General features: G+C 41.9%; 1 protein-coding gene across 1 annotated transcript in view; it reads left to right on the top strand.

Moving 5' to 3' along the window:
- The first annotated feature begins 835 nt into the window (after window positions 1-835).
- LOC148146490 (uncharacterized) overlaps window positions 836-15596 on the top strand; it is a 65271-nt gene continuing 50510 nt past the window's right edge. The window contains exon 1 of the mRNA XM_087998643.1: window positions 836-1016. Within this exon, the coding sequence (XP_087854769.1) occupies window positions 836-1016 (181 nt within the window). The remainder of the gene's footprint in view (window positions 1017-15596) is intronic.

The raw sequence follows: 15596 nt of genomic DNA, 5'->3' as shown, positions 1-15596 counted from the left end.
AGATATCCCATTATTCAGCGTGTAATCTCTCCAAAGTACTTTCGAAGTGCTTCGCTAAAACGTGCATTATTGGCCTTAACAAATTTAGAACTTTAATATTTATATCAGGACAATTCTTCTGCCTATCTCTTTTAGAGCCAACAGCTGCTGCATAACAAGCTCAAGACTTCCTGCAACATGCACGAAAGGCTGAATGGTCTCCCCCTGTCACTTTCTTTCAGAAAGACGGTGATAGACTGTTACCCCCTGTTCCGGAGAACCCCACCCAATGATCTAAATGATATCTAAATGTTACGATACGATTTGGAAACAGGGTACTTCACAATAGGTGCAGCATTACATGATGTCCACAGGCCATAAATATTGCTACCGTGATTTATGATCTCTGTTAATTTTTCAATCAGTCACGTTCTGCCGCTGGTCTCGTATAAACAGGGTGGAAAATGCACCACTCTGCAGTGGCATGGCACTATTCCCCAATACAAGCACGAAGGATTAAAAACATTGAATGTTTTATGGTCCATCCTTCAAAAACTCTCATCCATTCCATCCATACCCCCTCAGTAAATGTTCCCTTTTATTAGGGCATGAAAAGTGATGAAAGGAAGGGGTTAACTGAAACTGTTTGTACAGTGACTGTGATTAATGAGAGCCTCCATGGATTCAAATGATCCCAGTGAAGGGTTTACATCTTTTAATGAAAACTGCTCTCCATTCACAGTGTTATACCAAAAAATGAGTAAGAGCCACGAAAGCACGAGCAGGAATCAGCAGCTCCAGGGAGAGGGGAAGAACAGATCAGAATCTTATAGCATTACACTGGAGTGTTCCAACAATGGATCAGAATCTGAGTACATTATACCGGAATATTGCAACAGTGGACAGGGATTTATCGTGGAATATTTGGGCTCTGTCTACATATTACGATTATTTGCCATTGTCAGTGCGAATTACATATGTACTTTACATTATTCAATATATTTATTATCCAATCTTGGCTATCGTTGGTGTCCCTGGTAAGTCTTACTTTTCAGTTATTAATTACATACACCGTTTGTGAACAGAATACTGTTATTTTCATTTACTCGACTCTCCTTGCTGCTACTATTGTATCAGTTGAGAGTCTGAATCCAGATATTCACTCCACAAACTATCTACATCAGTCAAATTGTTAATGCTCTCTCTCTCTGTCTCTCTCTCTCTCACTCTCTCTCTCTCTCTCTCTCTCTCTCTCTCTCCCTCTCTCTCTCTCCTTCTGGCAGAGTCCCTTGTGTCGCTCTATGTTGATCTTTCAGTTTCAGCTGTGAACCACGATTCATTCTATCACTGCCCCTGTTATTTGAATATTGTGAGTGTGGAGATTAGTCTCTCCCGTTCTGATTACAAACATCATTTTCTTCCTCTCACTCCAATTTCGAGCCAATATTTGAGCCTGAAAGAGACAATGTGCAGCTGTGGTGATCGCTTTGACCATGAACTGATTCCTGCTACCATAACTCACCATTCTAATTGTCATTCATAACAACTCCAGAATATATTTCACTGGCTCAGCCTATCTGGGACATTGACCTATGAAATACAGTCTTATTGATGTCAATAATCTGCTGACAATTCCAGCATCAAACCTGCAGAAGCAAATCTAGGTTGACACTCCATGACTCGTATCTGAAATCGCACCGAAATTTGATCCATCTTGAGCGCAGTGATTTATGTTGCTATTGGGATTCGTAATGCCATTATTTTAATATTAACAAACATGACATCACATCTGACTGTCCATATATCCCTTGTCAGTTACCCAAACCCCTGCCAGTTACTCATATTAAAATGGATTTCCTCCATAGGTGTACTTTGTCCCACAATGACTTCCACATCTACCACCGCCTCAGATACAGATGCATGCACACATCAAGAACCTTTCCTTGAGTTGGTATGTACAGATACAGATATAAATTTGCGGGAACCCCAATTACTGTCATTTGCAGTGTGGGCTGCAAGTCTTCACTTGTTCAGCAGACATCTAGTTCACGGCTCACAGCAATATACTGACACAGGTTTGAAATACTTCCAATGTTGGACACAAAGCTTGGTTTACTGACCAATGCACGAGCACCGTCTGCACAGCTGTCTGTGCTTGTCTGTTACCTTGTCTCAGTTTCTGCTGCTGGGCTGGTTCTGTGAGGCAGTTTCAGAATGTGATGTGACGTGCCATATCAGTTGACCTGGCAAAGCCTTTTTTCAATGTTCTCATTCTTTTGAATTAAACCGTCCAAAGCATAACACTTCTGCCTTTCTTTCGGCTATATTTCCACAACATGTTCTCAGTTAATGAATTGTTTGCTTCTATCTTTTCGTGAACCTTCCTGTCCTTTTATATTTTTCAATGGTCATGGTATCTGAGTCACATCTTTGAAACTTGTTCTGTGCCAGTCCTCTGAACGCCTTTGTTGGTCCTTCCCAGCTGATCGTGCAGTCAGTAACGGGGATGATCCCAAGTATTACTGTACAGGACAAGGCATCTAACTTGAAGCTGAGGGGCTTCTGACTGAATTTTGTTATTGAAACGTTAATGGAGGTGCTGGGGATGGTTTGTTCGAGGTTGTACTATAATATGCCTCAGACAATCACGGGGAACTGAGCATTTTGTAACTCAATTCAGGACGGTGCGTGTGGACCGTACTTACACCATCTGGATCGGCAATATGAACAAGTGAAGCAGAGGCGCTGAGAGGCGAAGTTCTGAAACAATGGAGTGAGAGCGTGTGGGGAGAGGGCTCTGCTGTATCTGTTTGTGTCTTAAATAGACACACTCTCACTCTCCCTCTTACACACACTCAAATTTGCACTCTCTCAGACACGCACACTAGCCCATATATTCAAATATTTGGTGTGAATATATATTTGCAGATTTGTATTTGTAGATAGATTATATTTTGTTTAAGACCATAAAATATATGGACATCAGATAATGTGACATTTTATGAAGTCCTACTTTGGAAATAAAACGGGTCTGAAACCAGTTGAAGACACAGACAGACTCAAAACCAATCCTCACGCCTAAAATACATTACCTAACCGGAAGGGTCCCCTCCTTTTCATCGATAATGACTTAAGTTATCTCCAGGCAGTGATTTGACATAAAGTCTGAAATTTGCATACTGATGTATCAAGACTTTCACCTCCATTCTCACTGACGAAAGATGTTAGATCCATCTTACATGTATTGAATCTGTGTGCATAATTTGCATGACCCTTTGATCTTTTCCTCATAAATTATCTGTCTCTGGTCTTCATTTTCACTAACACCTGACGAAGCTGCAGCGCTCGAAAGGCTAGTGTTTAAAAAAAATCCCTTTGGACTATAACCTAGTGTAGTGTGATTTTTTTTTACCTTGTCCAAGCCAATCCAACACTGGTACCTCCATGGCGTTCATTGGTTAGTCAATCATCTCTCCAAACAATTATTTTTAAGCCAGCGGGTGCTTTTATTGCATGGCCATCATTTGTGGGGCACCTTATGCCAATGCCATCTGGATGTCCAATTATAATATATCTATAGGATGCCTTTTCTCCACTTTGTTTGACACATTTATACATACACTCCGGCAAACAATTCATACTCGACTTATCCTTCTTAAAATCATGTTGACTGTAATGGATTTTACTTGGACTTTGACAATCCCCTATTATTAATCATTTAATAACAGGTTTCAACAACAGCTTCAATTCCAATAGTTTGCTCTCTACTTTATATCCCCTTGTGAAGCTGCTTATTCTAAGTGCTTACATTTCTATAACCTCTACGTTCCCATATCATTTCCTGTATAACAGACGCAAAACGCTTAAAAATCTGTTCCGATTGCTGGGTACAGGCATGACTGGCTGAATGGATTCATTTTTGTCCTGGTTTACTTCATTTGCTGAATGTACTCCGGATGTTTCTGACGTTATAGTCTCGATGCTGTGAATGTCCTGCTCCTTTTCCTGACCAAGCCGCTCAAGATCTGACTGTTCTCCTCGTGTTGTTGTGGAGACGTTTGGCGATTTACAGAATCTTCCTGCTGTGGTGCAACATTTCAAGAGGCTCAAGTGACTTCTCAAATACGTCCAGAACAGGCTCGAGATCCTGAACAGTCTCCTCCTACATCGCTGAAATGTGTTTGAGAAAGTGAATGTTTTGCTACTGTTCAAATTCAACAGAAATGTGATTGAATTACCGCCTTATGTTTACGTGAAAAAAACTCAACAAGCGTCACGTCTTTCTGCTGTTCTTGTGCAACACACTCAATGGGCGAAATAGCCTTGCTCTAAACTGACAATTTCCCCTCACTTTGTTGCTTCTTCCAGTGATAGATTTGCATCATTGAGAAGGCTGAATGATCTCATTCTTCTGTTGTGTAACAGGATACAGGTGCTGCATGGTCTATTATGGGTCCGATGTTGTAGTATCGATGGACTAATTGTCTTCTATCTGAAACAGTATATGAGGATACAGGAATTAAATAGCATCCTCCTTATCTGCTACAACAGGTTTAAGACGTTTCTCTTGCTGTTCCAATGTTCCAGGCCCGATATCTGAATTGGATTCCTCAATTTTCTGCGTAATTGTCTTCTATTGGTGAGCTTTAAAACAAATCTTGTTATCCTTGTAAATTTTAATAGGTGTTGCTTCAACCTGCCCATCACTCTGTCTCATCCGTAAACATGACGTGTGGCTTAGTTGGTTAAAGTGCCATCTCGTTAAACACAGATATCCGGGGTTTAAACCTTAGAGGTGCCGACACCTCACATGAACCAGTTCTTGCTTAAACTTCTCTCAACCCCATCTTGCTCTTCCATCAGGATGTTGATTCCACTTGGTGATGTTATAGGAGACAGACATTGACTGAACGTGATTCCCTTGTTTAAAGGAAACAGTGCTCCCATTCCTGTTACCTGGGATTGATCTCAGACAGAGAATTTTGTGTTAAGTTCTAATGATGGCTCACTGGATTTATCACTTCCCTGTGCTACGAGAGATGCAGCAATACCCTCAGGAGCTGGTAGCAAATTTCACTCATGAATTCAGTTCAATTTGGTAGTGTGGCTGAGTTGGCTAAGGTGCTGGATTTAAGTTTGGTATCAAAGTAGGTGTGGGTTTGTATCGTATTGCTATCACTTATACGTGTTAAGGTGTTAAGTTGCATCTTGTTACGGGTGAGTACTGTTCAAGTTGAACGCAACAAAATATAACCTGTTTCGTGCAAATCGATATATGATGCGTGACAGCACAGAAGCGTCCGAATATGAAGTTATCACATTCACTTCATATAGGAAAGTTTCCCTTTCCGATACTGGGCAGAAACAAGGCTTTTCTGATGCTTCGATGTGCACGAGAGTTCCTTCGTCCACGCAAGGTAGCTCGGTGTTAGCTCTACTGCCTCGCAATGTCAGAGAGCTGAGTTCAATTCCAGTCAGGGATTACTGTCTGTGTGGAGTTTGCATATTCCCATATTGTTTGTCTGCGTGTTTCTGCAAGGTATTCCAGTTTTCTCCCACAGTCCCAAGATGACCAGTCTATGTGGATTGGCCAAGATAAATTATCTAAAACATCGGAGACGTGCAGGTTGGGTACATTAACAATGGAAAATGCAGAATGACAGAGTTTGTGTAGGGTGTGAGTGTGCTGTGGAGGATTAGTGTGAAGTAGATGGGTGAAATAGCCTCCTTCCAAACTGTAGTGATTCTATGATGAATATCTTACTTTCGGAAATCCTCTGAGGGAATAACCTCTGAGTTAATTCTAATGCCCTTTCATGAGTGAGGCGATTAAATCTGTACAATTGCTCCAATTGTGACTCATTACGATTCTGTACAGCAGCAGTAACACTTTGCCAGCCTGCTGAAAGGTTCTCATAGTTTAGAGCAATCTCAGCTGTTTGGGGGAACAGACACTGTTATTGAAAGATCATTGTCCTCCCCGACTCCACCAGAGTAACAGGCGATCAGGTAAAAAATGTCATAATGACACTTGAGAAGAAGTGATGAGATGTTGCAACATGATATCAATGCTGAGATCAACCTTGCCAAACAACTTACATGAATCTACTATTAATTTCCCAGGGCCCACGTCACTCAGATTCCACTGAATCTGCGAAGGTGGAGATTAGGATCAGCATGAAGACGCAACATGGAGCAAAGTTACATAGTAAAACAAAAACTGCAATGCGAATGTTGGGTATTTTATAAAATAGGAAATTAGATCTACCAGATTGTGGGCACTGCAGCAATCACGAAACAATTCAATCTGCGTCAAACCTGCATTAAATCAAAGGAATGGTAATGCTCGGAGAAATTGATATCACTAGCATGTGTGAAATGGTTTCCTTTAACATGTTGTTGAGCACCAAGTTTCAGTTTTGGAATTGGTATTGTATGATCAAAAGTGCGAATTGAAAATCTTGCTGTAAATGAGCTATTGGGAATAGTGAATTGGGCATAACAATAGACAATAGACAATAGGTGCAGGAGTAGGCCATTCTGCACTTCGACACTGCACCACCATTCAACATGATCATAGCTGATCATCCTTAATCAGTATCCTGTTCCTGCCTTAGCTCCATAACCCTTGATTCCACTATCCTTGAGAGCTCTGTCTAAATCTTTCTTAAATGAATCCAGAGACTGGGCCTCCACTGCCCTCTGGGGCAGAGCATTCCACACAACTACCACTCTCTTGGTGAAGAAGTTTCTCCTCATCTCTGCCCTAAATGGTCTACCCGTAGTTTTAAGCTGTGTCCTCTGGTTTGGCACTCACCCATCAGAGGAAACATGTTTCCTGCCTCCAGAGTGTCCAATCCTTCAATAATCTTATATGTCTCAATCAGATCCCGTCTCAGTCTTCTCAAGTCAACAGTATACAAGCCCAGTCGCGCCAGTCTTTCAGCGTAAGGTAGTCCAGCCATTCCAGGAATTGACCTTGCGAACCTACGCTGCACTCCCTCAATAGCCAGAATGTATTTACTCAATTTTGGAGACCAGAACTGCACACAATACTTCAGGTGTGGTCTCACCAGGCCCCTATACAACTGCTAAATCACCTCTTTGCTTCTATATTCAATTCATCTTGTTATGAAGGCCAGCATTCTATTAACCGTCTTCACTACCTGCTGTACCTGCATGCTTACCTTCATTGACTGGTGTACAAGAACACCCAGATCTCTTTGTACTGCCCCTTTACCTAAATTGATTCCACTGAGGTAATAACCTGCCTTCCTGTTCTTGCCACCAAATGTATGGATAACCATGCATTTATTCACATTAACCTGCATCTGACCACTCACCTAAACTGTCCAGGTCACCCTGTAATCTCCTATCATCCTCCTCACATTTCACAGCCACCCAGCTTAGTGTCATCAGCAAATTTGCTAATGTTATTCTTCATACGATCTTCCATATCATTAATATATATTGTAAAAAGCTGTGGTCCCAGCACTGATCCCTGCAGTACCCCACTGGTCACTGTCTGTCATTCCAAAATGGAGCCGTTTATCACTACACTTTGTTTCCTGTCAGCTAACCAACTTTCAATCCAAGTTAGTACTTTACCCCCAATACCATGCGCCCTAATTTTGTTCACTAACCTACTATGTGGGACTTTATCAAAAGCTTCCTGAAAGTCCAGGTACACTACATCTACTGGATCTCCCTCGACCATTTCCAGAGTTACAGCATCACAAAATTCCAGAAGATTAATCAACCATGATTTCCCCTTCATTAATCCATGCTGTCTCGGACCTATCCTGTTACTACTATCCGGATGTGTCGTAATTTCATCCTTTATAATAGACTCCAGCATCTTTCCCACCACTGAGGTCAGACTAACTGGTCTATAATTTCCTTTTTTCTCTCTCCCGCCTTTCTTAAAAAGTGGTATAACATTAGCCACCCTTCAATCCGCAAGAACTGATCCAAAATCTATCGAACTCTGGAAAATAATCACCAACGCATCCGCGATTTCTCGTGGCACCTCCTTCAGTACCCTGGGATGTAGACCATCAGGCCCCGGGGACTTATCAACCTTCAGACCTAACAGTCTCTCCAACACCAATTCCTGGCAAATATAAATTCACTTAAGTTCAAGTCCTTCAGCCACTGTTACCTCAGGGAAATTGCTTGTGTGTTCCCCAGTGAACACAGTTCTGAAGTACCAATTCAATTCTTCTTTCTTCCCCGTAATATATTCCCCTGTTTCTGTCTTCAAGGGCCCAACATCTGAACACAAAACTGATTGTATTTTTTTCAATTGGAAGTGCCTAAGTCACGGAAGCCAGGAAAGAATGAAGAAGGTCATGGCTTCAAATGAACTGAAAATGAACATGAAAAAGATTTCAAAAAGACAGGCAATGACTGTTCCTTGCAGAATCACTCCAGAGTATGAAGTGTGCGTACATCCCCTCAGGGTGCAAACAGCAAAAGAGAAAGGCAACGGAATGATGGTTAATAATAGAAGCTTAACATTTTATTAGATCTAAGGAAGTGGCTCAGAAAAATTCCACGTATTGTTGAATCAGCGAAATTTGGGACACAACAAAGAAGGGTCAGGAAACTGAAAAGAAAACAAGGATGCAGAATAACAATAAGCACAAAGACTGGCGTAAAGCTTCGAACAATTCTTGAAAGGAAAATAAAAGCAAGATCATATGTGGAACAGTGAATGTGCGGACAGGCCAATTTTTTTAAATGAACACAAAAATGACAGAAGAAGTAAACAGTTAATTGTATTTGTGTTCATGGAGGAAGATCTAGAAAATCTCCCAGGGACCTGTGTAACTATAACTCAATAATTTATGCAAGTGATGAGGTAGTAATTGGAAACAAAACTTTATTGAGTATTGATAAGTCTAACGGACCAAATACACATGATACCGGAATATCAGAGCAAGCAGAAATCGACATGTTAATTGCCTGGAAGATCATGCATTTTTCCAAATTAAAACTGGAAGGATATAATCGCATTCCAATGGATTAAAAAGGGGAGGAAAGGTTGATTCGAGAACTACAGACTAGTTATCTTGTCATCTACATGAGGTAATGTGTTGGGATCTATTATTTTAAAAATGCAATATTGGACACTCAGTGCTCATAGAACTGTTTGGCACTGGAAAAGTAAGGGAGGTCATGCAGCATCCAAGTAGCAGGAGGGACGACGTTTTGGCCATAATTACTTCATCTGGAATGTGGGCGGTGCGATGTCCAGAGGCTGTGAAAAATAGGGGGTGGGGATGAAGCTGGGATAAGTTAGCTCGGAAGGTGATGGATAGAGACAATGGGAAGTGACAGTGAGTGGTGGAGAAGGCAGGTGGGGTAGAAGATGGACGCGGTGGCAGGTAAAGATGGCCTGTCAGCCTCGTTTTCTTCCATCCCATATTCCTGATGAAGGGCCTCTGCCCGAAACTTCGACTCGCCTCCTCCTCCGTTGCTGCCTGGCCAGCTGTCACACTTTTCGACTCTGACTCTCAAGCATCTAGAGTCCTCTCTTTCACCTAGAAAATGAAAGCAAACTTCAAGAAAATGATTGACTGTTAATGAAAGGGAAGTCATAGTTTACATTCTTCTTGTTTGAAGATATCTCTTGTAGACATCAACAAATAAGAACTTGTGGATGTGGTCGAGTTGAATGCTCGGGGGAACATTTTTAGGGAGTTCACACAGTGAGTTCGAAGAAAATAATTAAAGCAAAGGATATTGAGAGGAACTTATGCAAACAGAGTTTGTAAAATTCAGATTTTCCTTCATTTAAAGGGTATCACGAGATAGATGATGAAGAGTCATCTCAACTGAACATTAGCTTGCTGTCTCTCCAATTATGCGCCCTGCCCTGATGAGCTCTCCAGCAATTGTTTTCTTTTCAGTACAGGTTCCAGTATCTGCAGTACTTTGCTTCCACGAGAAGTAAAAAGATCCTGCGCCAGTTTCACAGAGTGTTGGTGAGAGGGTAGCTGTAGCATTGTATGCAGTTATGATTTTCTGCTATAAGCAAGTATATATTGATCACATATACTGAATGGGTATTCTCCAGTTTAATGCTGCAGATTCGAAGATTGTCCGATGATTCTCCGTCTGTGTTCACTGGAGTTTCAACGAATGAGAGGTGATCGCAGTGAAACATTGAAAATTCACACCAGTGGGGACTGACTAACACCAGAACATGAAAAAGTGCAAGCAGGCAAAGTTAAGCGGAATCCCAGGATTTTTCACAATTGCAGCAACTAGAAAAATATTACTAGGGAGCAATTACTGTCCATTAGAAACCATGCAGGCAATCTGTGTGTGAAGCTCGTAAGCATTGATAGATTGTTACATGAAAGCTTCACACCTGGTTTGTTATGGAGAAGGATTATGCATGTCAAGAATTCGAGAAGATTGACTGTGAATCGCTTAAACACATTTACGTAAAATGCGAGCAGGATTGATTGGTTTTGCCGAGTATAAAATTAAACAAATCCCCAGGACTGGATGAGTTTTATCCCATGCTCCTGTGGGATACAAGAAAGGAAAGGTCATGACACTTACCAGGATGCTGCCTGGACTGGAAGGCATGTCTTCAAAATATATGTTCAGGGAGCTAGGGCTTTACTCAAGGAAAATTCAGAAGGATGAGATGTGATGTGATAGAGGTACAGTACAGGCATAGATGGAGTGGATAACCAGAGACTTTTGCCCGTGGTGTAAATGGCTACCACAATGGGACATAATTTTAATGTTTTTGGAGGAGGGTTTAGGGGAGATGCCAGATGTACTTTCCTGCACAGTGAGGTTTTTGCGCGTGGAATGCACTGATCACAGTATTAGTAGAGTCAGATACATTAGGAACCTTTAAACGAGTACTGGATAGGTACATGGAAGACAGTAAAATGAAGGGTGGGTGGCTCCGTTTAATCTGAGAGAAGGATATAAGGTCGTCAAAACATGGAGGGCTGAAATGCCTGTACTGTGCAGTAATGTTCAATGGTCAATGTTCTATGTTCAAACGTTTAAGTAGAACCTGGTCACAGGGGATGTGCCAGAGGAATCGAGAACACTCTTTAGATGAAGGGTGGTGGAGATACAACAGGGAAGTATAGACCAATGAATATCAGATCAGTGTTAGGGAAACTACTGGTGAAAACAGAAAAGGAGAACAATGTTCTCCATTTGGATCGGCAATGCAGAATCAGGAATAATCAGCATGACGTCATCCGATGAACGTCATGCCTACTAAATTTTATTGCATTGTTTTTGGAGGTGTTCGTTTATACGTGTTCTCAGCAATACCTTTGATAAAGCCTCACAGAGTTTCAAGATAAGTTACATGCAAGATCTTCTTAGTAGCAGGAGACAGGGATAATTGTTGTGTCGCTTATTATTCATAGTAATCATCAATGATGTAGGCTGGAGAGTGGAGGGAGATGGGTTGAGTGTGACATGTAAGTTTGCGCTTAACATAAAAACTTCCCAAGTGGTTGGCAGTGAAGAGCACTGTCTTCTGTTACTGGAAGATATGGATGGATAGGTCAGGTAGGCAGGTCAATGGAATGTAACCCTATGAATATGAAGAGATGCACTTTGGGAGTAGAAACCAGACAGGGGAATCCTCAAAGTAGGGCGGCACCATTGAAAGCCCAGTGTGTGCTTTACCACAGATCCCTAAATGTGACTGGACAGGATAATAATTCAGTTGAGAAGGCTCACAGGACTGTGGATATAGCCTTTATTCATTGAAGCACAGAGAGTAAGAGCTCAACAGAATTTTATTTCCCCACAGGTGGAATGGTGTGTGCTGTTTTGGGCGGCACACCACAAGAAGAATGAAATTGCATTGGAGGGGGTGCAGAGGGGATGAACAGTCATGTTCCCTGAGATGCAGCATATCACCCATGATGAGAGGCTGTAGAAGCTCGGATTGTTGGCTTTAGAGCAGAGTAGGCCGAGGGGGACGTGATTCAGTAGGATAAGATTGCAAGGGGCATAGACAGACTGGATATATCCGAGCTGCGTTTTTTTCTGGCATTAGATTAAAAAAAAAGGAAGCACACATTTAAAATGAAGCGTTTTCTGTTTTAGAGAGATATTGAAGGTAGTTTTTCCAACAAAGGGTATTGCGAGCTGGAATGTATGTCCTGAGAGGAGCATTGCCACGGTAACCTCAGAATCGTTAAAAACGCACTTGGACGGGCACTTGAAGTAAAAAAACATTCACAGCTGCGGGCGACGTGTCGCAAAGTGGGAGTAATGTAGACCGTGCTTTATTTCTGATGATACATAGTTTATGGCTCTGTGATTGTACGGTTATGGGAGGTCAATCGTCGAACATGGAGAACGTATACCATAGAAAAGTACAGCACATAACAGGCCCTTAGGCCCAGGATGTTGTGCCGAGATTTAATCCTAATGCAAAATATAATAATTTAACCTATGCACCCCTCAATTTACTGATATCCATGCGCATGTCCAGCAGTCGTTTCAATGTCCTTAATGATTCTTTCCACGATCGCCCCAGGCAATGCATTCCATGCATTCACAACTCTCTGCGTAAAGAACCTACCTCTGACGTCTCCTCTATACCTTTCTCCTAATATCTTAAAACAATGAACCCTTGTACCAGTCAATCCTGCCCTGGGGAAAGGTATCTGACTATTGACGATTTATTCCTCTCATTATCTTGTATACCTCGATCAGGTCTGCTCTCTTCCTCTTTCTCTTCAGGGACAAAAGTCCGAGCTTATTCACCCTCTCGTCATAAGACAAGTCATCCTGTCCAGGCAGCATGCTGGCAAACCTTCTTTGCAGCCTCTCCAATGCCTGTATATTTCTTTCCTATAGTAGGTTGAACGCAGCTGGACACAATACTCCAAGTGTGGTTTTACTAGGGACTTGTAGAGCGGTAGCAAAACTTCGCGGATCATAAACTTGATCCCCCTGTTAATGAAAGCCAAAACACCATGTGCATTCTGAACAACCCTATTCACTTTGATACCAACTTTGAGAGAACTCTGTACTGGCACACCTAGATCCTTCTGTTCCTCCACACTGCCAAGAATTCTGTCTTTAATCCTATATTCAACATTCGAGTTCGACCTTCCAAAATGCATCACTTCGTATTTATCCAGGGTGAATCCATCTACCACTTCTCAGCCCAGGTCGGCATCCTGTCTATGTCGGGCTGTAGCCTGGAAGAGCCCTCAACGCTATCAACGACACCTCCAACCTTTGCGTTATCTGCAAATTTAATAACCCACCCCTCAGCCTCCTCATATAAGTCATTTACAAAAACTACAAAGAGCAGACGCCCAAGAATAGAGCCCTGTCGGACCCCACTCGTCACTGACCTCCAGGCAAAATAATTTCCATCTACAACCATTCTGCCATCTGTCACCCAACCTATTCTGAATCCAGATAGCCAACTTTCCCTGCATTCCATACATTCTGACTTTATAAATGAGTCTGACATGAGACTCATTCATTTCAGCAAGACATTTGATAATGTTCCTCTGGTAATCCTTGAGAATCTTAAGACAGGAATTGATGCGTGGTTAAACAGTGCATGAAGAAGTGTTATAAGATGGGGCTGCCAATGGGAAATTCAAGAGAAAAAAAGTGCAGCTTCCTTGCAGACTGAAAGCAGAGAATGGAGAATGGAGAACGGGGAAATGGCAGAACTATGGAGCAACTGCTTCAGTCCTGTCTTCAAAAAAGCTGCAAAACAAAAGAAAACAAAAACTTCGTCTGCAATACTAGGGAAACCAATTCTGGTGAGAGGGAGGTGATAAAATGACACTAATAGGGAGAGACAAGTTAAAGCAGTTTTACAAAATCGGAATCATATCTGACAGACTGACTGGTAGGTACATCACGGAGAAGCAAAGAATGAAATACATTTGGTTTTTCAGAATGACTTTTGAATAGGCCAAAGCCTATTGTACAATATAACATCTGTTGATGATTGTGGTTAATATTTCGACATAGTTGTAGAATTGTACGGCTGGCAGGAATCGTGAGTAGGAATAAAATATTGTTTTTTGGAGGTGAAGACACATGTGATATGACAGAGAATGGTACCTGGGCCCGAGCTATTCCAGAAACATCACAAACATTTGGTTGAGGGAATCAAAAGCAATATTCCCAAATCTGCTGACGGCACTATATGATTTTGGGTTGTGAGTTGGTGAGGAGAATTTAAAGATACTTAAAGGTGATTAAACAAGTGCAGTGAACTGGCAAATACGTGGAAAATGAAGTGCAATGTGGATAGCTGTGACTTTGGGCACTCTGGTGGTAAATAGAGAACGGCAGGCTACCAACTTAAGAGGGGTTGGCTGACCAGGGTACATAGACCAACAAGTGGGCAGCCGTAACACTGAATATGATCTGGATCTCCTTGTTCAGAAGTCACTGAAATCAATATTGCAGGAACAGAATGCAAGTCGGAACGTTAATGGTGTGTTCACATTCATTATAAGGGGGATTTGAGTCCAGGAGTAAGGGTGTCTTCCTGCAGATGTACACGGCGGTGGTGAGACCACATCTCAAGCATTGTGCAGCATTGTGTGCAGTTTTGGTCTCCTTACCTAATAAAGGGCAAACCTGACATTGAGGGAGGGCAGGGAAAGATGACCAGACTGATCTCTGAGATGACAGGATTGTTGTGGCATCAGGGTTTGAGTCGAATGGACCTGTATGACATGAGGTTTCGAATAATGTGAGAGGGGATCTCAGTGAAACATGTAACATGCTGACAGGGTGAGACAGGTTGGAAGCAGGGATGGTAATTTCCCTGGCTGGAATGTCTAAGACAATGAAACACAGTATTCGGTACAGGCAAGCCACTCTGCATTGTGTTGAGAGTAAAGGTCAGTGTTCAGACGCTGGTAAACCTGTTAAATTGTCTTCCAAATTAGGCTGTGAAACCAAGGCACTGAATATAACGAGGGACTCTAGACCCGAAAGGGATTGCAAAATTGCAGGTGTATGGTGTGGAAATAATTTGTCAGGCTTTGTTATACTGAACGGGATGGAAAAATCATGTGCTGAAGGGATACCTGCAGTTCCTAGTTTAAATGTTTCGAATGGTCAATAATTGATAACTTCCTTGTGTGAGAAGATCACGTTAAAGGATGAGTACAATGTGTGAGAAAAGTGCATTGAATACAATTTCGGCCATGAACCAGAATGGTATTTGTTCAATGTCTTCAATGGCCTACTCCTTGTCCTCTATTTCTGTGCAGTCTGTTGGATAGCTCTGTACGTGTTGTCACAAGCTCTCAGATGTACGGAAGGAAATCTCTGCAGGATCAACATGAAGGTGTTTCACGTTCCCTCTTCTGATACAGAAGCTGGGGCTGTGTGTTCTAACAGGTTTAATCATTTTAGACCTCGGAGCAGTTTGATAAAATTGAGTGCCCTGCTCAGCTATATCAGAGACCATTGAAGAGTTTATCACATGTCTGTATGTCTGGAATCACTTTCAGACAAGACCAGAAAAATAATGTAGAACTACATCCTGACATCAATTGGGGAATAGGCTTTGGTGCTTACAATGGACATTGGCTTCAAAGTTACGATTACCGATACCAGAT

Source organism: Chiloscyllium plagiosum, unplaced genomic scaffold (assembly GCF_037043375.1).
Source record: "Chiloscyllium plagiosum isolate Xiang-an unplaced genomic scaffold, Cpla_swu_hap1 HiC_scaffold_21, whole genome shotgun sequence".
Taxonomy (NCBI): domain Eukaryota; kingdom Metazoa; phylum Chordata; class Chondrichthyes; order Orectolobiformes; family Hemiscylliidae; genus Chiloscyllium; species Chiloscyllium plagiosum.
Note: the sequence above shows the minus strand (reverse complement) of the source record. Positions and strands in the feature narration are given on the sequence as shown.